This window comes from Oncorhynchus mykiss, chromosome 23 (genome assembly GCF_057628025.1).
Source record: "Oncorhynchus mykiss isolate SJ-2025 chromosome 23, ASM5762802v1, whole genome shotgun sequence".
Lineage (NCBI taxonomy): Eukaryota > Metazoa > Chordata > Actinopteri > Salmoniformes > Salmonidae > Oncorhynchus > Oncorhynchus mykiss.
This window is the reverse complement of record NC_143044.1, coordinates 8,062,501-8,089,570: the sequence shown is the minus strand read 5'-3', so window position 1 is coordinate 8,089,570 and position 27,070 is coordinate 8,062,501. Positions and strand designations below refer to the sequence as shown.

General features: G+C 43.9%; 2 protein-coding genes across 6 annotated transcripts in view; one reads left to right on the top strand and one right to left on the bottom strand.

Moving 5' to 3' along the window:
• Positions 1 to 13,527, top strand: part of LOC110502357 (tight junction-associated protein 1) — a 135,079-nt gene extending 121,552 nt beyond the window's left edge. For 2 of the 4 annotated variants that reach the window (XM_021580316.3, XM_090216686.1), the window contains one exon: positions 9,605 to 13,527. In XM_021580316.3, coding sequence (XP_021435991.2) covers positions 9,605 to 11,104 — 1,500 coding nt within the window. In that variant the 3' untranslated portion in view covers positions 11,105 to 13,527. The remainder of the gene's footprint in view (positions 1 to 9,604) is intronic. The other 2 variants (XM_036959651.2, XM_036959650.2) reach the window with 2 other exon arrangements.
• A 7,403-nt stretch (positions 13,528 to 20,930) lies between these two features.
• LOC110502358 (leucine-rich repeat-containing protein 73) overlaps positions 20,931 to 27,070 on the bottom strand; it is a 17,424-nt gene continuing 11,284 nt past the window's right edge. For both annotated transcript variants that reach the window (XM_021580319.3, XM_021580317.3), the window contains exons 5-6: positions 21,740 to 21,938; positions 20,931 to 21,342 (exon numbers count right to left, since the gene is read on the bottom strand). In XM_021580319.3, coding sequence (XP_021435994.1) covers positions 21,272 to 21,342; positions 21,740 to 21,938 — 270 coding nt within the window. In that variant the 3' untranslated portion in view covers positions 20,931 to 21,271. The remainder of the gene's footprint in view (positions 21,343 to 21,739; positions 21,939 to 27,070) is intronic.

The window sequence follows — 27,070 nt, the reverse complement described above, 5'->3', positions numbered from 1 at the left end:
TTACATACACTTACAGTGCCTTGCGAAAGTATTCGGCCCCCTTGAACTTTGCGACCTTTTGCCACATTTCAGGCTTCAAACATAAAGATATAAAACTGTATTTTTTGTGAAGAATCAACAACAAGTGGGACACAATCATGAAGTGGAACGACATTTATTGGATATTTCAAACTTTTTTAACAAATCAAAAACTGAAAAATTGGGCGTGCAAAATTATTTAGCCCCCTTAAGTTAATACTTTGTAGCGCCACCTTTTGCTGCGATTACAGCTGTAAGTCGCTTGGGGTATGTCTATCAGTTTTGCACATCAAGAGACTGAATTTTTTTCCCATTCCTCCTTGCAAAACAGCTCGAGCTCAGTGAGGTTGGATGGAGAGCATTTGTGAACAGAAGTTTTCAGTTCTTTCCAAAGATTCTCGATTGGATTCAGGTCTGGACTTTGACTTGGCCATTCTTACACCTGGATATGTTTATTTTTGAACCATTCCATTGTAGATTTTGCTTTCTGTTTTGGATCATTGTCTTGTTGGAAGACAAATCTCCATCCCAGTCTCAGGTCTTTTGCAGACTCCATCAGGTTTTCTTCCAGAATGGTCCTGTATTTGGCTCCATCCATCTTCCCATCAATTTTAACCATCTTACCTGTCCCTGCTGAAGAAAAGCAGGCCCAAACCATGATGCTGCCACGACCATGTTTGACAGTGGGGATGGTGTGTTCAGGTTGATGAGCTGTGTTGCTTTTACGCCAAACATAACGTTTTGCATTGTTGCCAAAAAGTTAAATTTTGGTTTCATCTGACCAGAGCACCTTCTTCCACATGTTTGGTGTGTATCCCAGGTGGCTTGTGGCAAACTTTAAATGACACTTTTTATGGATATCTTTAAGAAATGGCTTTCTTCTTGCCACTCTTCCATAAAGGCCAGATTTGTGCAATATACGACTGATTGTTGTCCTATGGACAGCGTCTCCCACCTCAGCTGTAGATCTCTGCAGTTCATCCAGAGTGATCATGGGCCTCTTGGCTGCATCTCTGATCAGTCTTCTCCTTGTATGAGCTGAAAGTTTAGAGGGACGGCCAGGTCTTGGTAGATTTGCAGTGGTCTGATACTCCTTCCATTTCAATATCGCTTGCACAGTGCTCCTTGGGATGTTTAAAGCTTGGGAAATCTTTTTGTATCCAAATCCGGCCTTAAACTTCTTCACAACAGTATCTCGGACCTGCCTGGTGTGTTCCTTGTTCTTCATGATGCTCTCTGCGCTTTTAACGGACCTCTGAGACTATCACAGTGCAGGTGCATTTATACGGAGACTTGATTACACACAGGTGGATTGTATTTATCATCATTAGTCATTTAGGTCAACATTGGATCATTCAGAGATCCTCGCTGAACTTCTGGAGAGAGTTTGCTGCACTGAAAGTAAAGGGGCTGAATAATTTTGCACGCCCAATTTTTCAGTTTTTGATTTGTTAAAAAAGTTTGAAATATCCAATAAATGTCCTTCCACTTCATGATTGTGTCCCACTTGTTGTTGATTCTTCACAAAAAAATACAGTTTTATATCTTTATGTTTGAAGCCTGAAATGTGGCAAAAGGTCGCAAAGTTCAAGGGGGCCGAATACTTTCGCAAGGCACTGTAGTTGACTGTGCCTTTAATCAGCTTGGAAAATTCCAGAAAATGATGTCATGGCTTTAGAAGCTTCTGATAGGCTAAATGACATCATTTGAGTCAATTGGAGGTGTACCTGTGGATGTATTTCAAGGCCTGCCTACAAACTCAGTGCCTCTTTGCTTGACATCATGGGAAAATCAAAAGAAATCACCCAAGACCTCAGAAAAAAACTGTAGACCTCCACAAGTCTGGTTCATCCTTGGGTGCAATTTCCAAATGCCTTAAGGTACCACGTTCATCTGTACAAACAGTATGCAAGTATAAACACTATGGGACCACGCAGCCGTCATACCGCTTAGGAAGGAGACGCATTCTGTCTCCTAGAGTTGGTGCGAAAAGTGCAAATCAATTCCAGAACAACAGCAAAGGACCTTGTGATGATGCTGGAGGAAACAGGTACAAAAGTATCTATATCCACAGTAAAACGAGTCCTATATCCACAACCTGAAAGACCGCTCAGCAAGGAAGAAGCCACTGCTCCGAAACCGCCATAAAAAAGCCAGACTACGGTTTGCAACTGCACATGGAGACAAAGATTGTACTTTTTGGAGAAATGTCCTCTGGTCTGATGAATCAACAATATAACTGTTTGGTCATAATGACCATCATTATGTTTGGAGGAAAAAGGGGGAGGCTTGCAAGCCTAAGAACACCATCCCAACCGTGTAGCACGGGGATGGGAACATCTCATGTTGCGGGGGTGCTTTGCTGCAGGAGGGACTGGTGCACTTCACAAAATAGATAGCATCATGAGGAGGGGATTTATGTGGATATATTGAAGCAAAATCTCAAGACATCCGTCAGGAAGTTAAAGCTTGGTCGCAAATGGGTCTTCCAAATGGACAATGACACCAAGCATACTTCCAAAATGGTGGCAAAATGGCTTAAGGACAACAAAGTCAAGCTATTGGAGTGGCCATCACAAAGCCCTGACCTCAATCCGATAGAACATTTGTGGGCAGAACTGAAAAAGTGCGTGCGAGCAAGGAGGCCTACAAACCTGACTCAGTTACACTAGCTCTGTCAGGAGGAATGGGCCAAAATTCACCCTACTTATTGTGAAAAAGAACAAATGTTCTTTGGATTGAGGTCAGGGCTTTGTGATGGCCACTCCAATAGCTTGACTTTGGAAGCTTTGGACTGGAAGCTTGTGGAAGGCTACATGAAATGTTTGACCCAAGTTAAACCATTTAAAGGCAATGCTACCAACTACTAATTGAGTGTATGTAACCTTCTGACCCACTGGGAATGTGATGAAATAAATAAAAGCTGAAATAAATCACTCTACTATTATTCTGACATTTCACATTCTTAAAATAAAGTGGTGATCCTAACTGACCTAAAACAGGGAATTTTTATTAGGATTTAATGTCAGGAATTGTGAAAAACTGAGTTTAAATGTTTGGCCAAGGTGTATGTAAACTTCCGACTTCAACTGTACATGGATGAACGCTTCACGGCATACTGGAACCATTTAACTTTGTAGCTACATCTAGTTTGTCACTTCGGTTCACACTGACCGTGGAATGTGTGCAGAAAGTATCCCATTACTTTTTCTACTTGATCTGTCGATAGCGCCGGCTAAATTCAGGGCAACAATATTGAGAAAAGTAGCAAAACTTTTGTAGTTCTCGATGGCTAACGTTAGATCTTTCAAAAATGGAGCGGTAGAAAGGACTGTCAACACATACTGAACAGCATGCTACATGACAGACCAATTGTTTTTCTTGCAAAGCATGTAAACATTTTTATCAAACTATTATATTTATCTTACTATCCACAAAAATAGCATTAGTGTGCATTTAACCGTACTCAATGTCACATGCACAAGTACAGTGAAATGCCTTTTTTGCAAAGCTCTAAACCAATTGATGCAGTAATTAATAACAATGTAATACTAAAAATAACAAGGTAGAACATAAACACACAAGCGTTAAGAAGAACATGAAGCAAGCGTACTATGTACAGAGTCAGTCTGTTCCATATTTACAATGTGCAGGGATACTGGAGTGATAAAGTGGACATGTATAGGTAAGGTGACTAGGCGTCAGGATATGATAAAAAAGAGTTGCAGCAGCGCATATGATGATTGTGTGTGTGTGTGTGTGTGTGTGTGTGTGTGTAGAGTCAGTATAAATGTATGTGCATGTTGTGTGTGTGAGCAAATGATGAAGTGAGTGTTTGTGTGTTGAAGTGTTTAGGGTCCTGTGAGTGTGCGAAAATAAGGGTTATTGTTTCTGTAGCCATTTTGTTAGCTATTTAGTTATGTATTTAGCTGTCTTATAGCATGGGGATACAAGCTGTTCAGGAGCCTGTTGGTGTCAGACTTGATGCACCAGTACTGCTTGCCGTGCAGATGCGGAGAGAACACTCTGTGGCTTGGGTTGCTGGAGTCTTTAGCTGTTCCGTGCCTTCCTTTCACACCGGCTGATATAGAGGTCCTGGATGGCAGGGAGCTCGGACCCAGTGATGTACCGGGCTGTCCGCACCACCCTCTATAGCGCCATGCTATCGATGGCAGTGCTATTGCCATACCAAGCTGTCATGTCGCCTGTCAAGATACTCTGTGGTACAGCTGTTTATCTTTTTGGGACCCATGCAAAACCTTTTCGACCTCCTGAGGGGGAAGAGGCGCTGTCGCACCTTCACGACTGTGCGTGTGTGTGGACCATTTTAAGTCCTTAGTGATTTGGACACCGAGGAACTTGAAGAAACTGGAATGATTGAGTTGGTGCCATAACCAGCCTCTCAAAGCACTTCATGATTACAGATGTGAGTGCTACAGGGTGGTTGGTACTCATTGTGGCATGAAGCCTTAGAGCATTTGTCTGGTAGAGAAGCATCATTGGGCAGCTTGGTCTTCCTTTGTTATCTGTAATGGACTGTAGCCCCTGCCACATGCAGCAGGCATTGGAGCCTGTGTAGTATGATTTCACCTCCTATATTGTCCTTTTGTTTGTTTTAATGACTCTGCGGACGTCATAGCCGGACTTCTTGTTCTTGTCCTCATCCGTAGCCTCAGGGTTGTCTGCGATAGCTCTGTGTGCAGTAGCCCTGTCCATTAGCGCCAACCTCCGTGTTAATCCAGGGCTTTTGATTGGGGAAGCAGCGGACCTTCACTGTGGGGACAACGCCGCCGATTAATTTCCTAATGATGTCGGTGGCAGGTGGTTAGTTCGTCAAAGTTATCGGCGGAGTCTCGAAACATATTCCAATCAGCGCTTAGAAAGCAGTCCTGTAGCAACATCTCTGATTCTGGTGACCATTTCTCACCTGAGCGGGTCACTGGTGCTTCCTGTTTGAGCTTCTGATGTAAACAGGAAGCAGGAGTACAGAGTAATGATCCGATTTGCCGAATGACGGCCGAGAGAGGGCCTTGTATTCTTGCTTGTGGGTAGTATAACAGTGGTCTAGGACTTAATCGCCCTAGAGGTGAAGAATACTTTTATTTGGAAGTTGGGCATCACATGTTAAACATTGCTGTCAATACTATCATGTTGGTTGTAAGAAATGAACAACTAGGTGCTTATGTCTGGATACACTTGATTTGCAGTTAAGATTTGAATTACATTTCAAATGTAACAGTTTATACTTTTTGTTCAACTGAATAAATAAACTTGTAGACGCCTCATTTTTAGTGCCAAAGTCCGACCCTTTTCAGTGAATTTTAGTGACATCATGGTTTCCACTACCTGTGATATTAACAATCCAATCCCTCTCAGTAAATGAGAGACAGTGTTTGAATGTGCGCCTTAGGTTTTTTTTCCCTCGTTCATTGATCCACAGGGCTACCTGCTGCTCAAACACCTTCAGTTAGTTAGTGAATGAATTGACGGTGCCGTCTCAATGCCTGATGCTCTGGTCTCTAGAGGACTATTACTGCCGATGTGACAACCGTGTTGTCGCTGCAAGGCAGTGACTGCCAGCCAGGGCTATTTTTAAGGGATGTATAATTCTTGCCTGAATTCATACACTGCTCTGTTCGCTACATACTTCAGTCTGAGACTGCCATCGCTGAAGTTGTTTGTGTTGATGTCAAAATGAGGGGTCATCTCTGATTTAGATCATGTCTAACTAATCAGAGGATCAAAGACGAATCTTCAAAATGCCGCTGTACCCACGTGTGTCTTGGCTGTGGCCCAAGCCATTGGCTTCTGGGAGGTTCAGACTAATTGCGGAGAAGAAACTAACGTCTGTGGGCGTGGCGTAGCGTTTGGCTGGAGCAAGGAATTTTGGCAGTTCTGCCATAATTGAATACTGCTGGGAAACCCAACAATCTGCCACAAGCTGCAGGTCTGTTCGCACACCTCATTTTATTCCTTTGTTTTATGATCAGCTTATTTATTTGTGAACTATTTTATTCTCTCTCTATTTGTCAAGCATTAGTTGAAAGAGTGAGCGTTTTGCTTACCTGGTGGTTCTACGCCAAAGGCAACTTTTGTACTTCAACACACATTTCACATGATCTACTTTAAACTTCTCAGGTATTCAAATGCATCCAGATTCAGCAGCTAGTTCAAACACTGATTGCATGTACTCATGCCCTTATTCAACAAGTGAGCTAGCAATTTACCCCCTTGTTTTGTCTGAGCTTGTGAGACTGATTTTGTTATGTACAGTATATGCCACTTAGAAGACACGGGGGGGGGGGGGGGGAATTCATTTAGCTATTTGATTTAGAATTTTAGGAGCCCTTTAGGTGTGTGTGTTAAAACATTATTTGATGGAACATTGAATCAGGCTTTACTGCTATTAGCCCATAGAAACGCATTGAATAACAGATTCATACATGGAAAAATAGATGGTCAACAAAAAAATATCTAAAGGTCGTTTGTTTTTAAGTCTCTCTCCTATATCTGAGCAATATAAGAAAGTTTTACACATATTTAACCCCTTTTTTATATGCACTAAACTACCTCCATACTGCCATTCATTTTTCAAACTGGTACCAGGCTACATTCAGTCGAGTCTTGTCGGCGTCGTAGAGCAAAACAACCGTTCGGACACCACAGATGTTTTCATGGCCAATTTTCTGGACGTCTCATGGTCTGACAAACACTGCTGTAGCTCTGCCACCTTCCACCGCAGATGGGGCAGGCCGACATAGGCGGAGGCGGTGAATTGAGACGCAGCCCATGCAAAACTGAGATCTCTACTTTAAACGGGCAGATTTGTATGTGGATTTTTTTTATTACTCTAGTTAGATTTTTGCGGGGCCGTGGACATCAGCTGTGGGGGGTTTGGTACAATGAGTGCATACATTTGTAGCATCTTGGCATTTCAAACATCTTAGCCCTGCCAGCACCAACCTCTTACCAACTAAGCCACTCAGGACCTAGATGAAAACATAGTCGCAGAAAGGGGTAGTTCTTGAAATGGGTCTACAGACTGAGATCCAATTGCTGCAGTGAGCTATTTTTGCAAATACAAACAAGTGAAGTGTCTTGAAGATGACATATTTTTGAAAATCAAAGCATTGGCCATAAGGCAATGTCCCCTTGACAGTCCTTATCCATTATGAGAGAAAAAGTAAGACCGAGAGGAAGCATGATAAAAGTACACCAAAGGGAAACCTGGATAACCATGGTTATAGAGTCCTCCTTGCAAAAGATCTGGCAGTATGGACATGGAGAGGCAAGCAGACAGGCAGGCGGGCAGAGAGACAAACAGGCTGGCAGGCAGAAAGCATTGAGTCATCCTGTGTCCAAGTGAGCTGCTCCCTAGGAGGGGGTCGGAAAAGTAGCCGTGTATACAAATCATCTTATCAGGCAGGCAGCAGCCATCTGTGGGAGATTTGATGGATTCTGAAGATTGGCTAAGGAAACACAAGTCAATTATACAGCATGGCAGGAGTTTCCCAGCAGCCCAGTCCTGAAGCTTATCACTAGAGTGGATTGGCTGTCTGTGAGCACCAATTCACACTGCTGCACATGTGATTGTTCTGAGAGAGCTATGCTTTTGTCTCCCCAGGCATTATGCCATATATAGTATACCCACTTTGCCTCAAACTGTTCCTCTATTGTTGAGTTTATGCGTATTGTTATAATTTGCAGTGAGTAAGCGGTTAGTACAATAGCATGTAAAATGACCATGACTGTGGCCATCAATGGACCCATGCAGATTTGCATCACAATGGTTGTCTGCAGTGCTTATAATAACACAGCCAATGTTTTATAGGAAAGAAGGGTGCTAAAAAAAGGTATCTCGCTCACTGAAGAATGAAACGCAGCAAATATTGACTCTGCGCATCAACTTCATGTCATTGTCAATAAAAGCCTTTGACACTTATGAAATGCTTGTAATTATACTTCAGTATTCCATAATAACATCTGACACTAAAGACACTGAGGCAGCAGACTTTGTGAAAATTTATATTTGTGTCATTCTCAAAACTTTTGGCCACGACTGTATATAACCTTTGTGTCCACATGGATGTGATACAGGAGCTGCTTGTAAGCTCATCATGAGTCATTGACCCATGACTCTTGGCAGCTTGTTTGATCGCTATACGCAATTGGGCAGAGGTCACAGGGGTATGTCGTGTACAATTCTGACCAGTAGAGGAGTCACCTGGCAGCCCTATACAGTTGTATTGATCCTGCCTGGCCCACCCCACTGACCAGAGGAAATGAGGGGGAGGCGGGCGTGCCGATCGTTGCTCACCAGGATCGTTAGGGCATCAGTGAGCGGGGACTGTGGAATCACTTATTCTCTCTCTGCCCATTTTCCACATATCAATATCACAGCCTTGGCTCGTCACACCCAGTATCACCGTGATCGAAGGGCCCTAGATGCCGGCCTTTTTCTTTACTTCAGCTCCTCACTTTCTTTCTTTCTCACCCCCCCCCCCCCCTTCAATTATCTCATTGGAGGTGAGCCTTTTTTTTTGTCTTGTTCTCTCTGCTTTTTGTTCCTGTGAACATGGAGTCAGGGACAAGGAGACATTTGGTGGCCAGGGAAGAAAGGCAGCAGGAGACGGTCTCCTTCACAGCGCTGACTGATAGATCCCACTGTTCTCTTCCATTCACATATCAAGCATCAGACACCCCCGTGATGTCTAACCTGGCAGCCGTGTGTTAGTGTCATTCACTGCTCTTACACAGAGAGACTGATCCACTACAGGATCACATCAGCTCTTTTAGAAATCATCTGGAACTGTAATTGACAATCGTGACGCCACTCGTATCCCACTGAGATGTGCCACTTTCTAATTTGGATCGGAGCACAAAGTCCTTGCATGGGAGAGATATGAGTGCTAAGTCTTTGCCACTTGGTTATTAGGGAAAGTTAAAGCTTAATGCATTTGACATGATAATCTAAATACTCCCACTGCGAGCTCTTAAAGTGGAATCACATGCTGTTTAAAAGCACAGCAAGTCGGGAAAGATTTGTCAGCCCTTGTGAGATGCAGATTTTTTAATGTTTTATATATATATTTCCACACTGAGGTTGGAATAATACTGAAGAATTTCAGCCTGTTTTGGTGGGATGGAATTTACATGAGCAATAAGAAAGAGTTCCAAAATTCTCTGCCAATAACAGCTAGTTTTCAGTTTCCCCCTCCCCACTCAGACAACTTCCAGACAGTCCTAGCAAAATTCTTGCTTGAGAAATTGCTCTTTGCAAAGAAGCTATTTTTTTTTCTTTTTGACCATTTTAATTGAAAACAATCACTGTACTTAATTGTTACCTAGAAATGATTTGATATTGAGATAAAAACAGCTACATTGGACCTTTTTAAAGTAGTTGCAGTTATTTGAGGGAATTGGGAGAGAGTGCAGGTGGGGGAGTTGTTCTCATTATTAATTAACATGTTTTCTTTACATCTAATATTAAGTACTTTAATGTTCAGAAATTCGTTCTGAGTTTGACATGTCTTTGCCCGTCTGCAAAACCTGTCACGTTTTGTGTTTGTCTCCTCTTGTCTTCCAGCTGCCCTATGAGCTGCAGGACATGGTGAACAAGCACATGAAGGCCAGTTTGCCGGATAAGAGTTCCCAGGGGGCCCAGGGCCAGGACTCCGACACCATGAGCCTGACGCCCGCCGACGTGGTGCCCACCTCAGTCATTGCCCGCATCCTGGAGAAGCCTGAGCCTCTGGTGCTCAACTCTGCCCAGTCCAGCAGCAGCGCAGGCCGGCCCCAGGCAGAGGACGTGTTTGTGCATGTGGACATGACTGGGCCCCAGGCAGGAGGAGGGGGTAGAGAGAACGGGGGTCCCGGTCACAGCAGCAGGGCCCCAGCCCAGAGCAGCCAGGCCCATGAGCTCCTCCAGCAGAACGGCATGTGTCAGAGCCAGAGCAGCCTGTCAGCAGACGGCCAATCAGGAGAGGAGGGTAGAGAGGGTGGTGCCTTCGAGAAGCTCAACCCCTACCCAGCCCCCCCTCCGCCCCACCCCCTCTATCCCGGCCGCAAGGTGATCGAGTTCTCCTCGGACGACAAGGTGAAGATCCCCAAGAACAGCCCCCTGCCCAACTGCACCTACGCAACACGCCAGGCCATCTCCCTCAGCCTGGTGCAGAACGACGAGGAGAACGAGCGCCAGCGCACCGTGCCAAACAGCCCTGCTGTGTCGGACGGTGGCTGGCGATCTGGGACGTCCTCCTCCTCAGGGGGAGGGGGGCAGCGTGACCCCTGCCGCACCCCTACTCAGCTGGACACAGCAGACCCTCTCTCCAACCAGTCCAGCCCCTTCAGCAGCCCCCCTCAGCCCCCCAGCGCCTTTGCCAGCTCAGGTAGCTCCGAGGAGGACCTGCTGGCCAACTGGCAGCGCATGTTTGTGGAGAAGATGGCACCATCCTCTGAGGGCACCCTGGTCAACCGCACCTCCTTCAGCAGCGAGACGGTCAAGGACCTGGAGAGGACCCGGACCGGCAAGCCAGTGGGCGGGGGTTCCGACAGGGGGGCACTACGGGGGGCCTACTCAGACGGGGAGGAGGGGTCCTCCACCCGCAGCTGGACAGCAAGCCGAGAGTCTAGCCTGGACACTGACACCAGCAGCATGGCTGACCTCCGCACCAGGAGGGGGCATTATGGAGCAGACTTCTCCACAGAGGAAAGCGAGCAGCTGCTGATGGCCCTGGACCCACTGGACAACGACCGAGACAACACCAGTGGTGACACCGTGTCAACGGCCATCACTGTGGAGACCAGCCCGGCGGAGGCCAATAGGAATGATTTTGTGGACGAGACTGGGTCTGTAGGCAGTTCTGCAGAGGAGAGAGACATCCTGCCACAGGACTTCCCCGTCAAAGCCCCCCGGGTCCTGGCAGGGCTAGAGGACTACACAAAGAACACCCCTCCCCTTCCCGCAAACTCCTCCACTTCCACCCCCGGCCGACCCCTGAAGAGTGTAAAGAGGATGGGAGTCCACCACCTGCACCGCAAAGACAGCCTGACCCGGGCACAGGAGCATGGTAACCTGCTGGACTGAGACTAGGGGACTTTACTCCTCTCACTTCATCAGTCATCTGACAGACTAACTTTTCAATGGTCTGTGGACTCTTTATCTTACCAGAAAAGAGAGATGATTCGTGTTGGTCCTTCCTTTGTCCATGCTGCTGTCTCTCATGAGTTTAGTCAGGAAATACACACATTCTCTAGTAACCACATTCAAGAGCTGACTGTTCTTTAAAAGATATGTGCGATGCCTGGCTGCCGGTTGAATGGTAAAGAGCTGACTGTTCTTTAAAAGATATGTGCGATGCCTGGCTGCCGGTTGAATGGTAAAGAGCTGACTGTTCTTTAAAAGATATGTGCGATGCCTGGCTGCCGGTTGAATGGTAAAGAGCTGACTGTTCTTTAAAAGATATGTGCGATGCCTGGCTGCCGGTTGAATGGTAAAGAGCTGACTGTTCTTTAAAAGATATGTGCGATGCCTGGCTGCCGGTTGAATGGTAAAGAGCTGACTGTTCTTTAAAAGATATGTGCGATGCCTGGCTGCCGGTTGAATGGTAAAGAGCTGACTGTTCTTTAAAAGATATGTGCGATGCCTGGCTGCCGGTTGAATGGTAAAGAGCTGACTGTTCTTTAAAAGATATGTGCGATGCCTGGCTGCCGGTTGAATGGTAAAGTTTGCGGTGTTCTTTCCTTCGTTTTCCACTGTAAACCTACAATCTCCTCCAGTAGCAGAACAAAGGGTCCTACAGGGGTTTCTGAATGAGGTTAGTTTTCTGTCTCTCAAACACTCCAAAAGTGTTGCAGAGAGGAGAATGGCGACAACAGGAGATAGCCATGCAGGGTCATTTCCTGTGTGTAAACATCCAGCCAGTGTGTGTTCTCCTGGAACAGCCCAGACGGTGCAACGTTTCATCTCGTGTCTTGAGATGATCGGCGATATGCAGGATGGAGGGAGTTGTTGCCTTCTCCCTTGTTTGTTCTCTTTTACCCTGGATCCCCCCTCCCCCCTAGAGAAATGATATGTCATGCAGGAATCTGATAACAGGAGAACTTTACCTCCATCTCTGAATGGACGAATGGTGAAGAGGGCAAGCACTTGCAAGCGCATGCTGTTGTCTGGTGTGAGTGGATGGTGGAACGGACCCCCACACAGACTCTCAGTGCCTATCCCTCTCTGTCTGAGGGGGTTTCTAACCCCCCAATTCCCAGAAAATATCTATTCTGATGCCCCTCTGAAGCACCTGAAGTGTGCAGCAGTCTGTTGAGCACCCACTCTTAAGGGCTCTCTTTTCTGTAATTGGTCAACTACACAAGAACTAGGAAGGTCACCCTCAATGAATTCCTGAAATTGTCGGTCTCACTCAAGTTTATTTTCTCAATAACACATAGTTTTCATTGATTTATCTTTCTATTATCGTAATTGTTACCTTTTTCTATTTCTTCAAATCGCTTCTTCATGAAAATAATTTTGATTTTGACATTTCGATTTTTATGCAACTATTTTATGGCTGAGGTCTGGACATAATATGCCGTTGATGATCGAGAACAGTCAAAGTATTTCTACTCTTTCACTTTTGTTCTGTTATTGATCTGTCATTGGATTTAGTCATCTATATTTTCATTTCAAGAAACAAACAGGCCTATAGTTCTATCGTTAACTCTGGTACTTTACATGGGGTATTACAAAGGAAGACCTAAATGGCATGAAACACAGTGTTTTTCAGAAGAACCACGACAACCTTCAAGGCATTTTTGTGGATGTGTTTTGGAAATATTCACTAGGCCCTGGGGGCGGGGGGGGGATAATTCTCCTTGAAGATGCCTTCAATTCTCATTGTGTACCACTTCTGTTAGCAATGTATTCAGTAACAACATGTTTCCAGAATATCAAAGTGACAAGGAATAATCGAAGGCGAAAGGTCTGCATGGTATGACAGGGCTGGTTGATGAGATTTTTGCTATTTCTTTACCGTTGACAATTTCCTGATCAGGAAAGTATTTTTGTTGGTGTACTACCCAGTCTCCGTTGTAAGGGTTCACAGAGGATGTTATACTAGTAACTAGTGTGAAGAGGAGAATGATTTGATATGTTTTCCTCTGTGTTCAGCCAACCTTTTAAGTATTTAATCAGTGTGCTTATCAGATGTCCCCACCCCTAGATATTTTGGTGGAGAGAGTTCAGATCATTTGAAAAAATGCAAAGTTTTAATCTTTGTCCCTTTCTAAATACAATACCTAATCTGGAATGTAATCATGGCTTCACAGTATTTGGCATTTATTTTCGCTATAGGTCCATTTTCATCGACATAATTTTAGATTTTCTGGATTGATTTTTGATTGTGTGCGTGTGTGTTCCTTTTGGACTTTCATTTGGTCCAGTATATTCAATTGACTTACCGTTCTGTATTTAGCCATGTTGAATTTGTCTTAATTGTAATCCATAAAATGTGTTCAGCATCAGACATTCTCTATGTACAGTTGAAGTCGGAAGTTTACATACACTTAGGTTGGAGTCATTAAATCTCGTTTTTCAACCACTCCACAAATTTCTTGTTAACAAACTGTAGTTTTGGCAAGTGGGTTAGGACATCCACTTTCTGCATGACACAAGTTATTTTTCTAACAATTGTTTATAGACAGATTATTTAACTTATAATTCACTGTATCACAATTCCAGTGGGTCAGAAGTTTACATACACTAAGATGACTGTACCTTTAAACAGCTTGGAAAATTCCAGAAAATTATGTCATGGCTTTAGAAGCTTCTGATAGGCTAGTTGACATCATTTGAGTCAATTGGAGGTGTATCTGTGAATGTATTTCAAGGCCTACCTTCAAACTCAGTGCCTCTTTGCTTGACATCATGGGAAACATTGTAGACCTCCAAGTCTGGTTCAACCTTGGGAGAAATTTCCAAACGCCTGAAGGTACCAGGTTCATCTGTACAAACAATAGTATGCAAGTATAAACACCAGCCGTCATACCGCTCAGGAAGGAGACTCGTTCTGTCTCCTAGAGATGAACGTACTTTGGTGCGAGAAGAGCGACTCAATCCCAGAACAACAGCAAAAGACCTTGTGAAGATGCTGGAGGAAACCGGTACAAAATATCTATATCCACAGTAAAACGAGTCCTATATCGACATAACCTGAAAGGCCGCTCAGCAAAGAATAAGCCACTGCTCTGAAACCGCCATAAAAAAAGCCAGACTACGGTTTGCAACTGCACATGGGGACAAATATTGTACTTTTTGGAGAAATGTCCTCTGTCCTCCACATTATGTTTGGAGGAAAAAGGGGGATGCTTGCAAGCAGAAGACCACCGTCCCAACCGTGAAGCACAGGGGTGGCAGCATGATGTTGTGTGGGTGCTTTGCTGCAGGAGGGACTGGTGCACTTCACAAAATAGATGGCATCATGAGGCAGGAAAATTATGTGGATATATTGAAGCAACAGCTCAAGACATCAGTCAGGAAGTTGAAGCTTGGTCGCAAATGGGTCTTCCAAATGGACAATGACCCCAAGCATACTTCCAAGGTTGTGGCATAATGGCTCAAGGACAAGAATGTCAAGGTATTGGAGTGTTCTATAGATTCTATAGAAAATGTGTGGGCAGAACTGAAAAGGCGTATGCGAGACAAGGAGGCCTACAAACCTGACTCAGTTACACCAGCTCTGTCAGGAGGAATGGGCCAAAATTCACCCAACTTATTGTGGGAAGCTTGTGGAAGGCTACCCAAAACGTTTGACCCAAGTTAAACAATTTAAAGGCAATGCTACCAAATACTATTTGTGTGTATTTAAACTTCTGACCCACTGGGAATGTGATGAAATAAATCACTCTCTACTATTATTCTGACATTTCACATTCTTAAAATAAAGTGGTGATCCTAACTGACCTAAGACAGGGAATTTTTGTTAGTTTTTCACAATTCCTGACATTTAATCCTGAGTTTAAATGTATTTGGCTAAGGTATATGTAAACTTCCGACTTCAACTGTAGCTTTAGTACATAATAAGGATGATTGAGGCAAAAGTCTGCATTTTCATTCATGTATTTGTTTGCCTTTCTAATGGCTTTTTGATTGCGTGGTTATGAAGCCGGATACTGTCCTGCTGTTTTATTGATCCCAGATTGACAGCTCACAGTGAAAGCCCTTCAGTATAAGGCAGTAATCCAGTTTGAAGTCACACACCTCATGCAGTGTTCTTAACTCTGAGTCAGACTCTAAGCCATCTGCTTGTATTTGTTCATGCAACCCTCTGTGGGCTGAAGACGGTGTAATATCATATACGGTGCATTTTGAAAGTATTCAGACCCCTTCACTTTTTCCGCATTTTGTGGCGTTACATCCTTATTCTAAACTGGATTAAATTGTTTTTTCCCTTCATCAAATCTACACACACAATACCTCAAAGACAAAACAAAAAAAAAAAATTGCAAATGTTTTTTTTTTTTTTTTTTACTAATCTCACACTTACATAAGTATTCAGACCCTTTACTCAGTACTTTGTTGATGCACCTTTGGCAGCAATTACAGCCTTGTAGGATGCTACAAGCTTGGCAAACCTATATTTGGGGAGTTTCTCCTATTCTTCTCTGCAGATTCTCTTAAGCTCTGTCAGGTTGGATGGGGAGCATCGCTGCACAGTTATTTTCAGGTCTCTCCAGAGATGTTCGATCAGGTTCAAGTCCGGGCTCTGACTGGGCCACTCAAGGACATTCAGAGTCCCGAAGTCACTCCTGCGTTGTCTTGGCTGTGTGCTTAGGGTCATCGTCCTGTTGGAAGGTGAACCTTCGCCCCAGTCTGTGGTCTGTGACACTAGGCCAACAAGTTCAATCTGGGTTTCATCAGACTGCTCTGGAGCAGGTTTTCATCAAGGATCTCTCTGTACTTTGCGCCGTTGATCCTGACTAGTCTAGCAGTCCCTGCCGCTGAAAAACATCCACACAGCCTGGCCACTCTACAATAAAGGCCCGATTGGTGGCATGCTGCAGAGATGGTTGTCCTTCTGGAAAGTTCTCTCATCTCTACAGAGGAACTCTGTAGCTCGGTCAGAGTGACCATCGGATTCTTGGTCACCTCCCTGACCAAGGCCCTTCTCCCCCGATTGCTCAGTTTGGCTGGGCGGCCAGCTCTAGGAAGAGTCTTGGTGGTTCCAAACTTCTTCAATTTAAGAATGATGGAGCCCACTGTGTTCTTGGGGACCTTCAATGCTGCAGGAATGTTTTGGTACCCTTTCCCAGATCTGTGCCTCGACACAATCCTCTCTCGGAGCTCTACTGACAATTCCTTCAACCTCATGGCTTGGTTTTTGCTCTGACATGCATTGTCAACTGTGGGACCTTATATAGACAATTGTATGCATTTCCAAATCATGCCAATCAATTGAATTTACCACAGTTTCCAATCAAATTGTAGCAACATCAAGAATGATCAGTGGTAATAGGATGCACCGGAGCTCAATTTCAAGTTGCATAGCAAAGGTTCTGTATACTTATGTAAATAAGGCATTTCTGTTTATTTTTTTATTTGCAACAATAAAAAAATTTAAAAAACTTTTTGCTTTGTGATTATGGGGTATTGTGTGTAGATTGATGAGAAAAAACTTTATTTAATCCATTTTAGAATAAGGCTATAACATAACAAAATGTGAAATGTGAAGGGGTCTGAATACTTTCTGAATTGCCTGCACTTACATTTTGAAGACAAATTAAATGATCAAAGATGATAAATGCAACAACACTTCATGATTACGACGGAGGGCTTTTGCCAAGTACCGTGTTTCCACAAGGTTAGAAAAGATGCGCCAGTAAACTCTGTCCATGCCGCATTATAAAAATGCCCTAACCGCCACCTAATTCTGATCTGGAACACAGACACCACCTAGAAATGTTCATCCTTGATGTCTCTTGAGCCTGCCTTCTTACAATATATGTATAGATGTGAGTTTTAGTCCCCCCCCCCCCTGTTTAAACCTCTATTCTTAGACCAACAAGTAAAAGCCACATATCAAGGAACTAGCATCATTGTGCTGTAAAGTCCTGTGCCGCCGCCAGTCACTGGTGTCATACGAGGTAACTGTGTTCCCTCCAGAGCGAGATGAGTCACCAGATCCCGGTATAGAAGTCTCTCCACATACTATATCCAACACGCTGGAGGCTTTCTGCTGCACTCCTGGTCCCTGAATAATTCAACGCCATTTTCTTCAGTGTAACGGACCGGGACCCTGGATCGCGGGCCCCCAAATCCACACGGTTCACGTCACTCCACCCTCACACTTTTTAAACCTCTTTTCTTTTGCTTGGAGTCTGCTTATTGGTCTTTTTCATTATAAATGGTGTTAATAGCCCATAATTAAGAGTTGTAACAACCCTTTACTAAATTATTCATGTTTTATTACCCTCAGAAATAGGGCTCTAATACTTCAAAAAGGAGTAGAGTAGTCTGTCATGGTCTTCAACATGGACATTTATGTTTTTAATATTTCATGGGCTTATCAGATGTGCTGTAGACACGGTTTCAAATACAGAAACGGAAATGGGGAAAAAGAGGGAATTGAATGTGCAGGCTCCAATGTACTAAGCAGTATAAATAGGCCTTTATATCTGGTCTCCTGCAACTTTAATGACTCTTTCGTGAATATAATTGAACACATCTCTGCTGACGCGTCTCTTCTTTGATCCAAGGTCGCCTTCCCCCGAGATGCTCCACTCGCGTGGAGCGTTTTAAATTTAGTCTGAGAAATGTTGAGAAATGTCGGCTTCGTCACTCCTTTTATCTGATGCGGTGGAATAAACACACTAGTCATGACGGTAATCCCTCTGTGACGGTGACCTTTTAACAGGTAGCTCGCTCAGTTATTTTCACGATATAGCTTTTAGTCTGAGCATGATTTAAACAGCATGCCAGTTGGTTCACAGGAGCCTTGTCTCCATTGTGACAGTTTTGAGACAGCGCCAGGGGTTTATTGGAAATATTGATCTGCAAGAATATTTGAACAACTGGAGTGTAAAGTATTACATTATACAATTCGAAAACCCTGGCTCTACATATGAATACAGAGACAGGGTTTACTGTGTAATATCCCACACAGACGGCGTAATCATACAATCTGAGCTTGATGACAAAGCCAGTCCCTGCACGAGGACGTTGGCATTGCAATTACATGGTTCAGGAATACTAATAAAGATGCTGTCACTGTCTTCTCACGTCAATATATGCCTCCATTGTTGTTTGTTATTTACATCTTATTCATGTCTACATTTATGGTGTTGAATTCTCCCATTGATATGAATGAAATGCATGTTATAGGCCAGGGCTGCCCCAAACCCTCTTCCCGGAGATCTACTGTCCTGTAGGTTTAGTCCAACCCTAATTTAGCGGTTCTGATTCAGCAGCTAATTAGAATCAGGTGTGTTAAATTAGGGTTGGACTGAAACCCCACAGGACATTAGATCTCCAGGAAGAGGGTTGGGCAGCCCTGTTACATGCCTAATTCAGCACTTTATTTTATTTGGCTGCAGGTGAATTAAGTATATGAAATTGTGTTTAATGGGGATAAATACTGGTATACCTATAACTTTTTTGATTCTAGGGGACACTGCAGTCTGTGGTACCTGATGGACGCCATTGCGAGGAGACTAAGGTCTCAAGTCCAGACTCACCCAACAGTGAATCCAGTTCTGTTACTGGGTTCATTCACACAAACCATGTCTACCTGTCTTGCATGGAGTTAAGTGGCAATCTGATTATTCTCTCATACTGAGAAAAGTGGGCTCCGTTATGTTTTTCTTTGGTTGCATATTCATCACTCTCCCGCTGCAGTGTCTGTTCTTTCATGGCTTTGTAGATTTCCTTTCTTTTGTATGTAAGCGGGCTAAAAATGTTCTCCCTGTTAAAAAAATACTTCAAAGACAATATTATACACAAGACTGTTAAACCTGTACTAATTTTATTTTCTGAATTTGTAAACTGATGTATATTTTAAAACAAATAAAATATTTTAAACTTTACTTTTGTGGTCTGGTTATGTAGCCATGGATGTTAATTTAAGCAATGTTACGTCAACATTTTGAATTTCAACGATATGATGTGCCACTTTTCCCTTGTAAGATTAGAACTCTTATCCAGGGGTGCCCCCTACTGATAACTGTCATTGAGGAACACTTTCAAAATGTTAGTCCAGTTGGAGGTTGAGGTTTCCCCTCCAATGATTAACTGAAAAGAATTCAAAACCAAAAGACTAAACCCTCTTGTGATGTGTGTGAATGATTTAGAAGTTATTTGGTAGACAAAGGTTCTCACCGAATGGTAAAACCTAGGTGATTAGAGCTGCATCAAAAGAATACGATCTGGTTTCAGCTCAAATTCGATTTCCATGGCTGAAATTATGCTTTCATTGTCTGAGAAAGGGGACAGCGATGAAAAAGGAACCCTAATCTAATTAAATGCTTGTATTAGACAGGAGATTCTTCACCTCAGAGGCATCTGATTGCATAGCAGACAATCTTGTCTTTGCCAGTATTGCAGCTTTCATGTTTGGCATGGTCCAGCAGTGAAACAGCCTGCCTCCCTGTGGGCATTCTGTCCTCCTCTCTATAGGAATCTCTTTGTGTGGCATCCAATGATGTTGACTGCAAGAAGGTCAACAATCTGCTCATGAACAATACGTTTGTAAGTAGCCTACTTACAGCTGCCGTCAGTCCATTACATTGCTATGATAACATTGAAACTAATGGCTGTGCCCTTGATGCCAATTTTATCATGCCACCAGGTGTTGGGCCCTCTGAGCACATGTCCAGCGAGGGGTTGCGTATAGTGATACACTGGAAAACAGTCTGTTTGTCCTGATCACTTAGCAACTTGGGAAATTGATCCGAGATGTCCATTAATTATGGATATCTGTTTCCACTCATTATTTAGCTGTCCTACGGGAATGGAATGCTTTGTATTTATGCCACCCAACATCAGAAACCTGTCTCACTAGATTACTCGGTAGATCAGTGATAGATAAGAGTCCTTGGGAATTGATTACCAACCAAACTGAATAGGAGTTGTGGAGAGTGATGGATTTACGCTTACATGAGAATGTGCTGTTCTGCAACGTGCATCGAAATGAATGGCCGCTAATTCCTGCTTTCTATTTCTCTTTCATGCAGAGATTCTGTATCTTCGAAGCCTTCATGCCTTAACCTTGACGTGTTGTACCCTCCGTCCAAAACATCACAAAGAAAACAGATGCGTTAATATATCAATGATAATAGTCTCCTATAGAATGTCATAACGTAGTTAAAGTTAGTACTATGTCCATAACGTCACCAAACACACTGGAGAGAGACAGTAAGATGTATTGATGTGAAGGTTTGCAAGAAACCTCGAATATCATAACGATATGGGCCAGGCTAGAAATACATGTAGGCACAAGGGGCTCAAACAAGGGGATTTGATGGGGATAATGGCTGTCCTAGTAAGCACCACTTTGGCTGTGGGGATGATGAGGATGGGGTCAATGTATTATATGGGGCGAGGAATGATAACACTGCTGCATTGTCATGGTGTGATTTTTGCTGATTTACAATATAAGCTCTCATGCTCGTTACATTCAATTCCGATGTTCTGTATGTGACGTTTATGTGCTGATCCCAGAAACATCCTGTGGCTATTCCATATCAAAATCGTGGTCATATGAGGCATTAGTATAGCATTCAGTGGAGAGAAAAGGCCATTTAGGTCCAAGGAAAAACAGTTTTCAGTGAGCTACGGGTTCAGTGCTATACAGGAATTGTCATGCCAATGTGTTAATTGCATTCATAAGTAGGCTATTCCAATCAGGAAATAACTTAAGAATCCAAATGTCTTTAAGAAGATGTAAACAGATTTATTCTGACATCACATCAGACCATCACAACAATCCTATCTAGTCAATCTATCAACAGACTTTCATTGCTTACATAAACCTTTAAATAGGAACTGTAAATAGACTGTACATAATTAAAATAAATAATTCCCTATAAGACACTTGGTGTGTGTGTGTGTGTGTGTTAAGGATTTTGTGCCTGCTCCAAAACGTATTCTGTTGCTACAGGTCATGCAAAAAGTGTGATATATTGCACACTACCAGGTGATGCTGCAACTATTGCGTACATACTAGCAGAAAGAAAAGAGGTTTTAAAAAAAGAAGGTAGGAAGGCTGTGGAATCACATCTCAGTCTCAGCCAGTAGGCTCTCACCTAGACCTGACGTCAGCAGGACCATCTGGGGGTGGGAGTCTGCAAAGGGCAGAGACAACGGAAACGAGTTTAGGACTTCTACAACTAGCCTGGTTGCTAGCTATGTTCGTGCTTTAGCCAACTCCTTTGTCCTTGTAAGGGATGACAACGAGCAAGTTGGCCAAAGCACACACAGATCTGACCACGCCTCATTCTTAAGCAAATGGATTAGGTTGTCGTCCCCCCCCCCCCAATTCTACAGATTGATTGAGTCATCATTTTGAGGTCATCACCTACATCGATGTTTCAGGTTTACAGACGCTTATTATACTAAATTATTTCTTTATAAATCTGCAAGACTCCAGAACAGAGCGCCACAGTGGAACTGTCCTGTCTAGAATATGACTAAGATGGGACAGGGAAGGAGAGCATTTTGGTTGGCCAGGTCAGCCCTTACTGCTGTGGGGGATCCAAGACGTTTTCTCCCTGGTGGGGATGGCAGCGCTGCCTCGTGCCTCGCCCTCCTTGTCGTCGTCCTCCTCTCCCTCGGAGAGCAGGTCGGAAATCTGCTGCTGCAGCTCGGGGCTGATGGCGTTCTCAGCCAGGACCAGCACGCGCAGACAGGTGGGGTAGTTCTCCACCATTTCGAGGAAGACCTGAAGGTACAGGGGAGGGAGATTGTCATGAAGCACAGACAGGCTACAGTAGGGGTTGATAAGAAAACCTGATGGGTTTGTAGGTGTAGGTAGTTCTGCTTGCCAGTGGGGATTGATATTCCAGGTTATGAACTTACATTTAAGTGGTTTTTCTTGAATTACTTCAGCACGTAACAAGTCACTTCAATCCAGTGAAGTGAGGTGGGTCGGTGGCGAGGTAAGCACTGGCTATTAACAAAGCAAGATTTACTCACAAATAAACCTTGATGAAGCCCATGTTCACCATACAACGGAGCTCCAACAACCAGTGGCATAGGCTATTAACCCGAAATTGACAAACAATTTTCACCAAATGTAAATGCCAATGTAGCCAAAATAAACAAGCGATGACGGCATATTGCAAATCTTACAGAATGACACACTGCTCAACTCAGCCATATAGTACATCAATGTAGCATCCACAGTTACAACTGATTGGTGGCCAGTGGCGACACGTCATGCAGGGTAGGTGCATGTTATTTTGGCATTAATACATGTCACATATCAGTTTCCAAACAATGTCGAAATTAAGCCGCATACAAACATGGTCTCTTTCTTGCTTTCTTGAGTAAGGCAGCTCCAAAAATGCAGGCGTTTCAGCCTAGCTAGTGCTTTCTGTGGAGTGGGGCAGCCAGCCGAAAATACGGAGCGTAGGGGTTGGTAATGAGACTACTGCACCGTAAAATCTACGGGTAGAGGTAAAAAAAAAAAACATTGAGTGACATTAGAAGTGACCATCCAAGAAGCTTCAAGGTCATTGGCCACAGATAACATGATTTGACGTAATTTCATATCTACATGAGCTTTGGTTGGACAAGCTAGAAGTCATCATGAATCAAGTCGACAATCTACTGGCAAATCCTTTTCAATCTTTGTCATATGAAGAGAAATTATGAATAGAAATTATAGATAAAACGTATCGGTGCTCATCGGCCATTGGACAAGAACATTACAAAAGTTGGAAAGGAGTGGTTTGGAAGGAATCAGTGGCTAACTGCAAGCATTGCAAAGCAATCACTAGTCTGCTATTCAGTGGAGTGGGTGTTTTAAAAAGTCTGGGTTTAAGGGTCTCTTAAAAGGACAAACATTCAACACCATGTGACAGAAAAGGTTGAATACATTGGCCATGCTGTCAATCCAGCATAACTTCTACCGTGTTCAAAACAACTGGAAACTAAGGAAATGTGAAATCTCAGACGTTCAAGACAACTGGAAACTCGAGCTCCGACTGGGAAAATATATTTTGAACAGTCATCTAACTCGGAATTCCAAGTCGGGAACTCGGGGCCTCTTTCTAGAGCTCTGACATGAAGATCACTGACGCCATGATTCAACCTTGTTTTTTTCAGTTCCCAGTTGTCTTGAAAGCACCAAAAATCCAGAGAATGCCAGACTTCGATGACAAAATTAGTCCATGAAGGACCGCTGTGCCACAAGTGAGCACAGCATAACAAGTTGAGTCCAAAAATGTATTGTATGCTGCTGCATAATGGTGTAATATGCCTGGGATATATGTATACTGTAGCTAAGAAAGTAATACTAAGTGTATGTTGTGTAGTAAGCTGTTACTGGCCCATGTGCCTCACCCTAATAATATGAGGGGGAAAGGGACCCTAACTTAGCCTACTGTTCTGACTTGGTGGTGCACATGTAACTTATAGCCTGTTTTAAACATTGGATATTGTAAGAGCTTTCATTGTCTGCTTATATGCCCCCTTTATTTATCCTACTGTTCTGACTTGGTGAAAAAGGAGAATACTGTAAGAATGGCCCCATGTTATGAATTCTGTTGCTGTACATTTCAAAAGGGCTGAACAAATAGTTACATTGACTACGTCCGTCCGAGCTCGCTCATTGTCTTAATTGAAAATGACGGATTGCCTCTTATCTGCTAGTCGTCCCTTTATGCCATATCAAATCCAATTTTATTGGTCACATCCACATGGTTAGCAGATGTTATTGTGAGTGCAGCCAATGCTTGTGCCATAGCTTGTACATATCAATTGTCAGTAGAAATCATATTTGTTTAAGCAAGATAGCCATATCAGCTTTGTTTTTTAAAATTAAAGGCAATAAATGAAGCAATGTACTGTTTTGCTGCCAGACAAGGCAGCAAAACAGCACAGACATGTTTCATGCAGCGGTTCTTAGGGTTTGCCAACTACTACCGGAGGTTTATCCGGGGCTTTGGTCAGGTAGCGGATCCCATTACCTCTTTGCTGAAGGGGGGACCGGTGCGACTGCAGTGGTCAGCTGGGGCGGACGGGGCTTTTGGTCGCCTGAAGTCTCTGTTTACCTCGGCTCCTGTGTTGGCTCATCCTGATCCCTCCTTAGCGTTCATAGTAGAGGTGGACGCGTCCGAGGCTGGGATAGGAGCTGTGCTGTCTCAGCGCTCGGGTACGCCACAAAAACTCCACCCCGTGCGTTCTTTTCGAAGAAGCTCAGCCCGGCGGAGCGTAACTATGATGTGTGGGACCGGGAGCTGTTGGCTGTTATCAGGGCTCTGAAAGCATGGAGGCATTGGCTTGAGGGGGATAAACATTCTCATTTGGACTGACCACCGCAATCTGGAGTACATCCGTGCGGTGAGGAGAATGAATCCTCGCTAGGCAAGGTGGGCCAGAGGAGCGGAGCGGTCCACGGATCCCACTCCCATACTTCCGGCTTCTTGCCTGATGGCACCGGTGGTATGGGAGGTTGACACGGACATCGAGCGGGCGTTACGTGCGGAGCCCACTCCCACCCAGTGTCCGGTTGGACGTAAGTACGTTCCGTCTGATGTTCGTGATCGATTGATCTGTTGGGCTCATACGTCACCTTCCTCTGGCCATCCTGGCATCGGTCCGGCAGTGCGCTGTCTTAGCGTGAAGTACTGGTGGCCCACTTTAGCTGAGGATGTGTTTCCTATTGCTCGGTGTGCGCCCAATGCAAGGCACCTAGACACCTGCCCAGAGGGAAATTACAACCCCTACCCGTTCCACAACGGCCGTGGTCACACCGATCTGTGGATTTCGTACCGGATCTCCCTCCGTCACAAGGAAACACCACGATTCTGGTTGTTGTGGATCGGTTTTCTAAGTCCTGCCATCTCATTCCTTTGCCCGGTCTCCCTACGGCCCTACAGACTGTGGAGGCCCTGTTTACACACGTCTTCCGGCACTACGGGGTGCCTGAGGATACAGTGTCTGATCGGGGTTCCCAGTTCACATCAAGGGTCTGGAGGGCATTCATGGAACGTCTGGGGGTCTCGGTCAGCCTGACCTCAGGGTTTCACCCCGAAAGGAATGGGCAGGTGGAGAGAGTTAACCAGGATGTGGGTAGGTTTCTGTTGTCTTATTGCCAGGACCGGCAGGGGGTGTGGTCAGCTTTCATCCCCTGGGCAGAGATGGCCCAAAACTCCCTCCGCCACTCCTCCACTAACCTGTCTCCGTTTCAGTGTGTACTAGGTTAGGACATCCTGGTGGAGGACATCCTGGTGGAGGACATCCTGGACCCTTTCTTACTACAGGAATTTCATCGTCTCCACCCAGATTGCCCTGCGCCTCGTCCTCCGGGTCGTCGCGCTGCTGGAGCCGCGCGTAAGGGGGGTGTACTGTCACGAATTCCGCTGAAGTTGGTGCCTCTCCTTGTTCGGGTGGCGTTCGGCGCTCGTCATCACCGGCTTTCTAGCTTCTACCGATCAATGTTTTCCATTTGTTATGTCTTGAGTGTACACACCTGGTTCCCATTAAGTTATTATTATTTCCCTATTTAACCCTCTGGTTCTCATTATGTTTTGTGCGTGATTGTTCCTGGTTTGTGTTAGGGTTTGTGATCCCTGCGTGGATTTATTTTTTCCTGATTATTTTCCAGAGTAAAGTTTGTTATTTTACTAAATTCTGTGTCCTGCGCCTTACTCCGTTCTCACCTCTGCACAACTAACACTTAATTTCTCAGAACAAGAATAGACTGACGAGTTTCAGAAGAAAGTTATTTGTTTCTGGCCATTTTGAGCCTGTAATCGAACCCACAAATGCTGATGCTCCAGATACTCAACTAGTCTAAAGAAGGCCAGTTTTATTGCTTCTTTAATCAGAACAACAGTTTTTCAGCTGTGCTAACAATTGTAAAAGGGTTTTCTAGTGATCAATTAGCCTTTTAAAATGCTAAACTTGGATTAGCTAACACAACGTGCCATTGGAACACAGGAGTGATGGTTGCTGATAAATGGTCCTCTGTACGCCTATGTAGATATTCCATTAAAAATCATAGTAATTTCCAACATTAACAATGTCAAAACTGTATTTCTGATCAATTTGATGTTATTTTAATGGACAAAAAAAATGTGCTTTTCTTTCAAAAACAAGGCCATTTCTAAGTGACCCCAAACTTTTCAACGGAAGTGTATATGTAATAAAGTTCTAACAAAATGTTCTTAACAATCGAAATGGCTGAAAAATGGAGTTCTAAACATAAAAAAACGTCTCATCAAAACTATTTTAGCTTGATAAATGAAATGCATTGTACATTTTGTAACTTTTTTTCATTTAGCAGAAGCTCTTACCTATAGTGACTTATAGAAGGCGCAATTAGGGTTAAGTACCTTGCTCAAGGACATATTGGCAGATTTCTTTCACCCAGTCGGCTCGGGGATTCTAACCAGCAACCTTCTGGTTACTGGCCCAACACTCTTAACCACTAGACTACCTGACGCAAAGAGATTCAACAGTAACATAACCGACAAATTGCAAAGGAAAATGCATTTTGGCCTACCTTTACTTATAAAGTATGTCCATTAGTTTGGTGAACCTCTCAGTGACAGCATTGTAGAAGTCACAGCAGAAAGGAAGGCATGACTACCCTGGTGCCTTTCCTGAGATTTTGAGCATAAAAACCACCAGAATCATTGAAAAAATTAATGAGAAAAAAAATAATGATCATATTTTTATATAACTGTATTTTTCCATGTGGCTTTTCATTGGGTGGTAGGTAGCCTAGTGGTTAGAGCGTTAGAGCGAAAGGTTGCAAGATCGAATCCCGAGCTGTGATAAGATATGTCGTTCTGCCCCTGAACAAGGCAGTTAACCCACTGTTCCTGGGCCCTCATTGAAAAT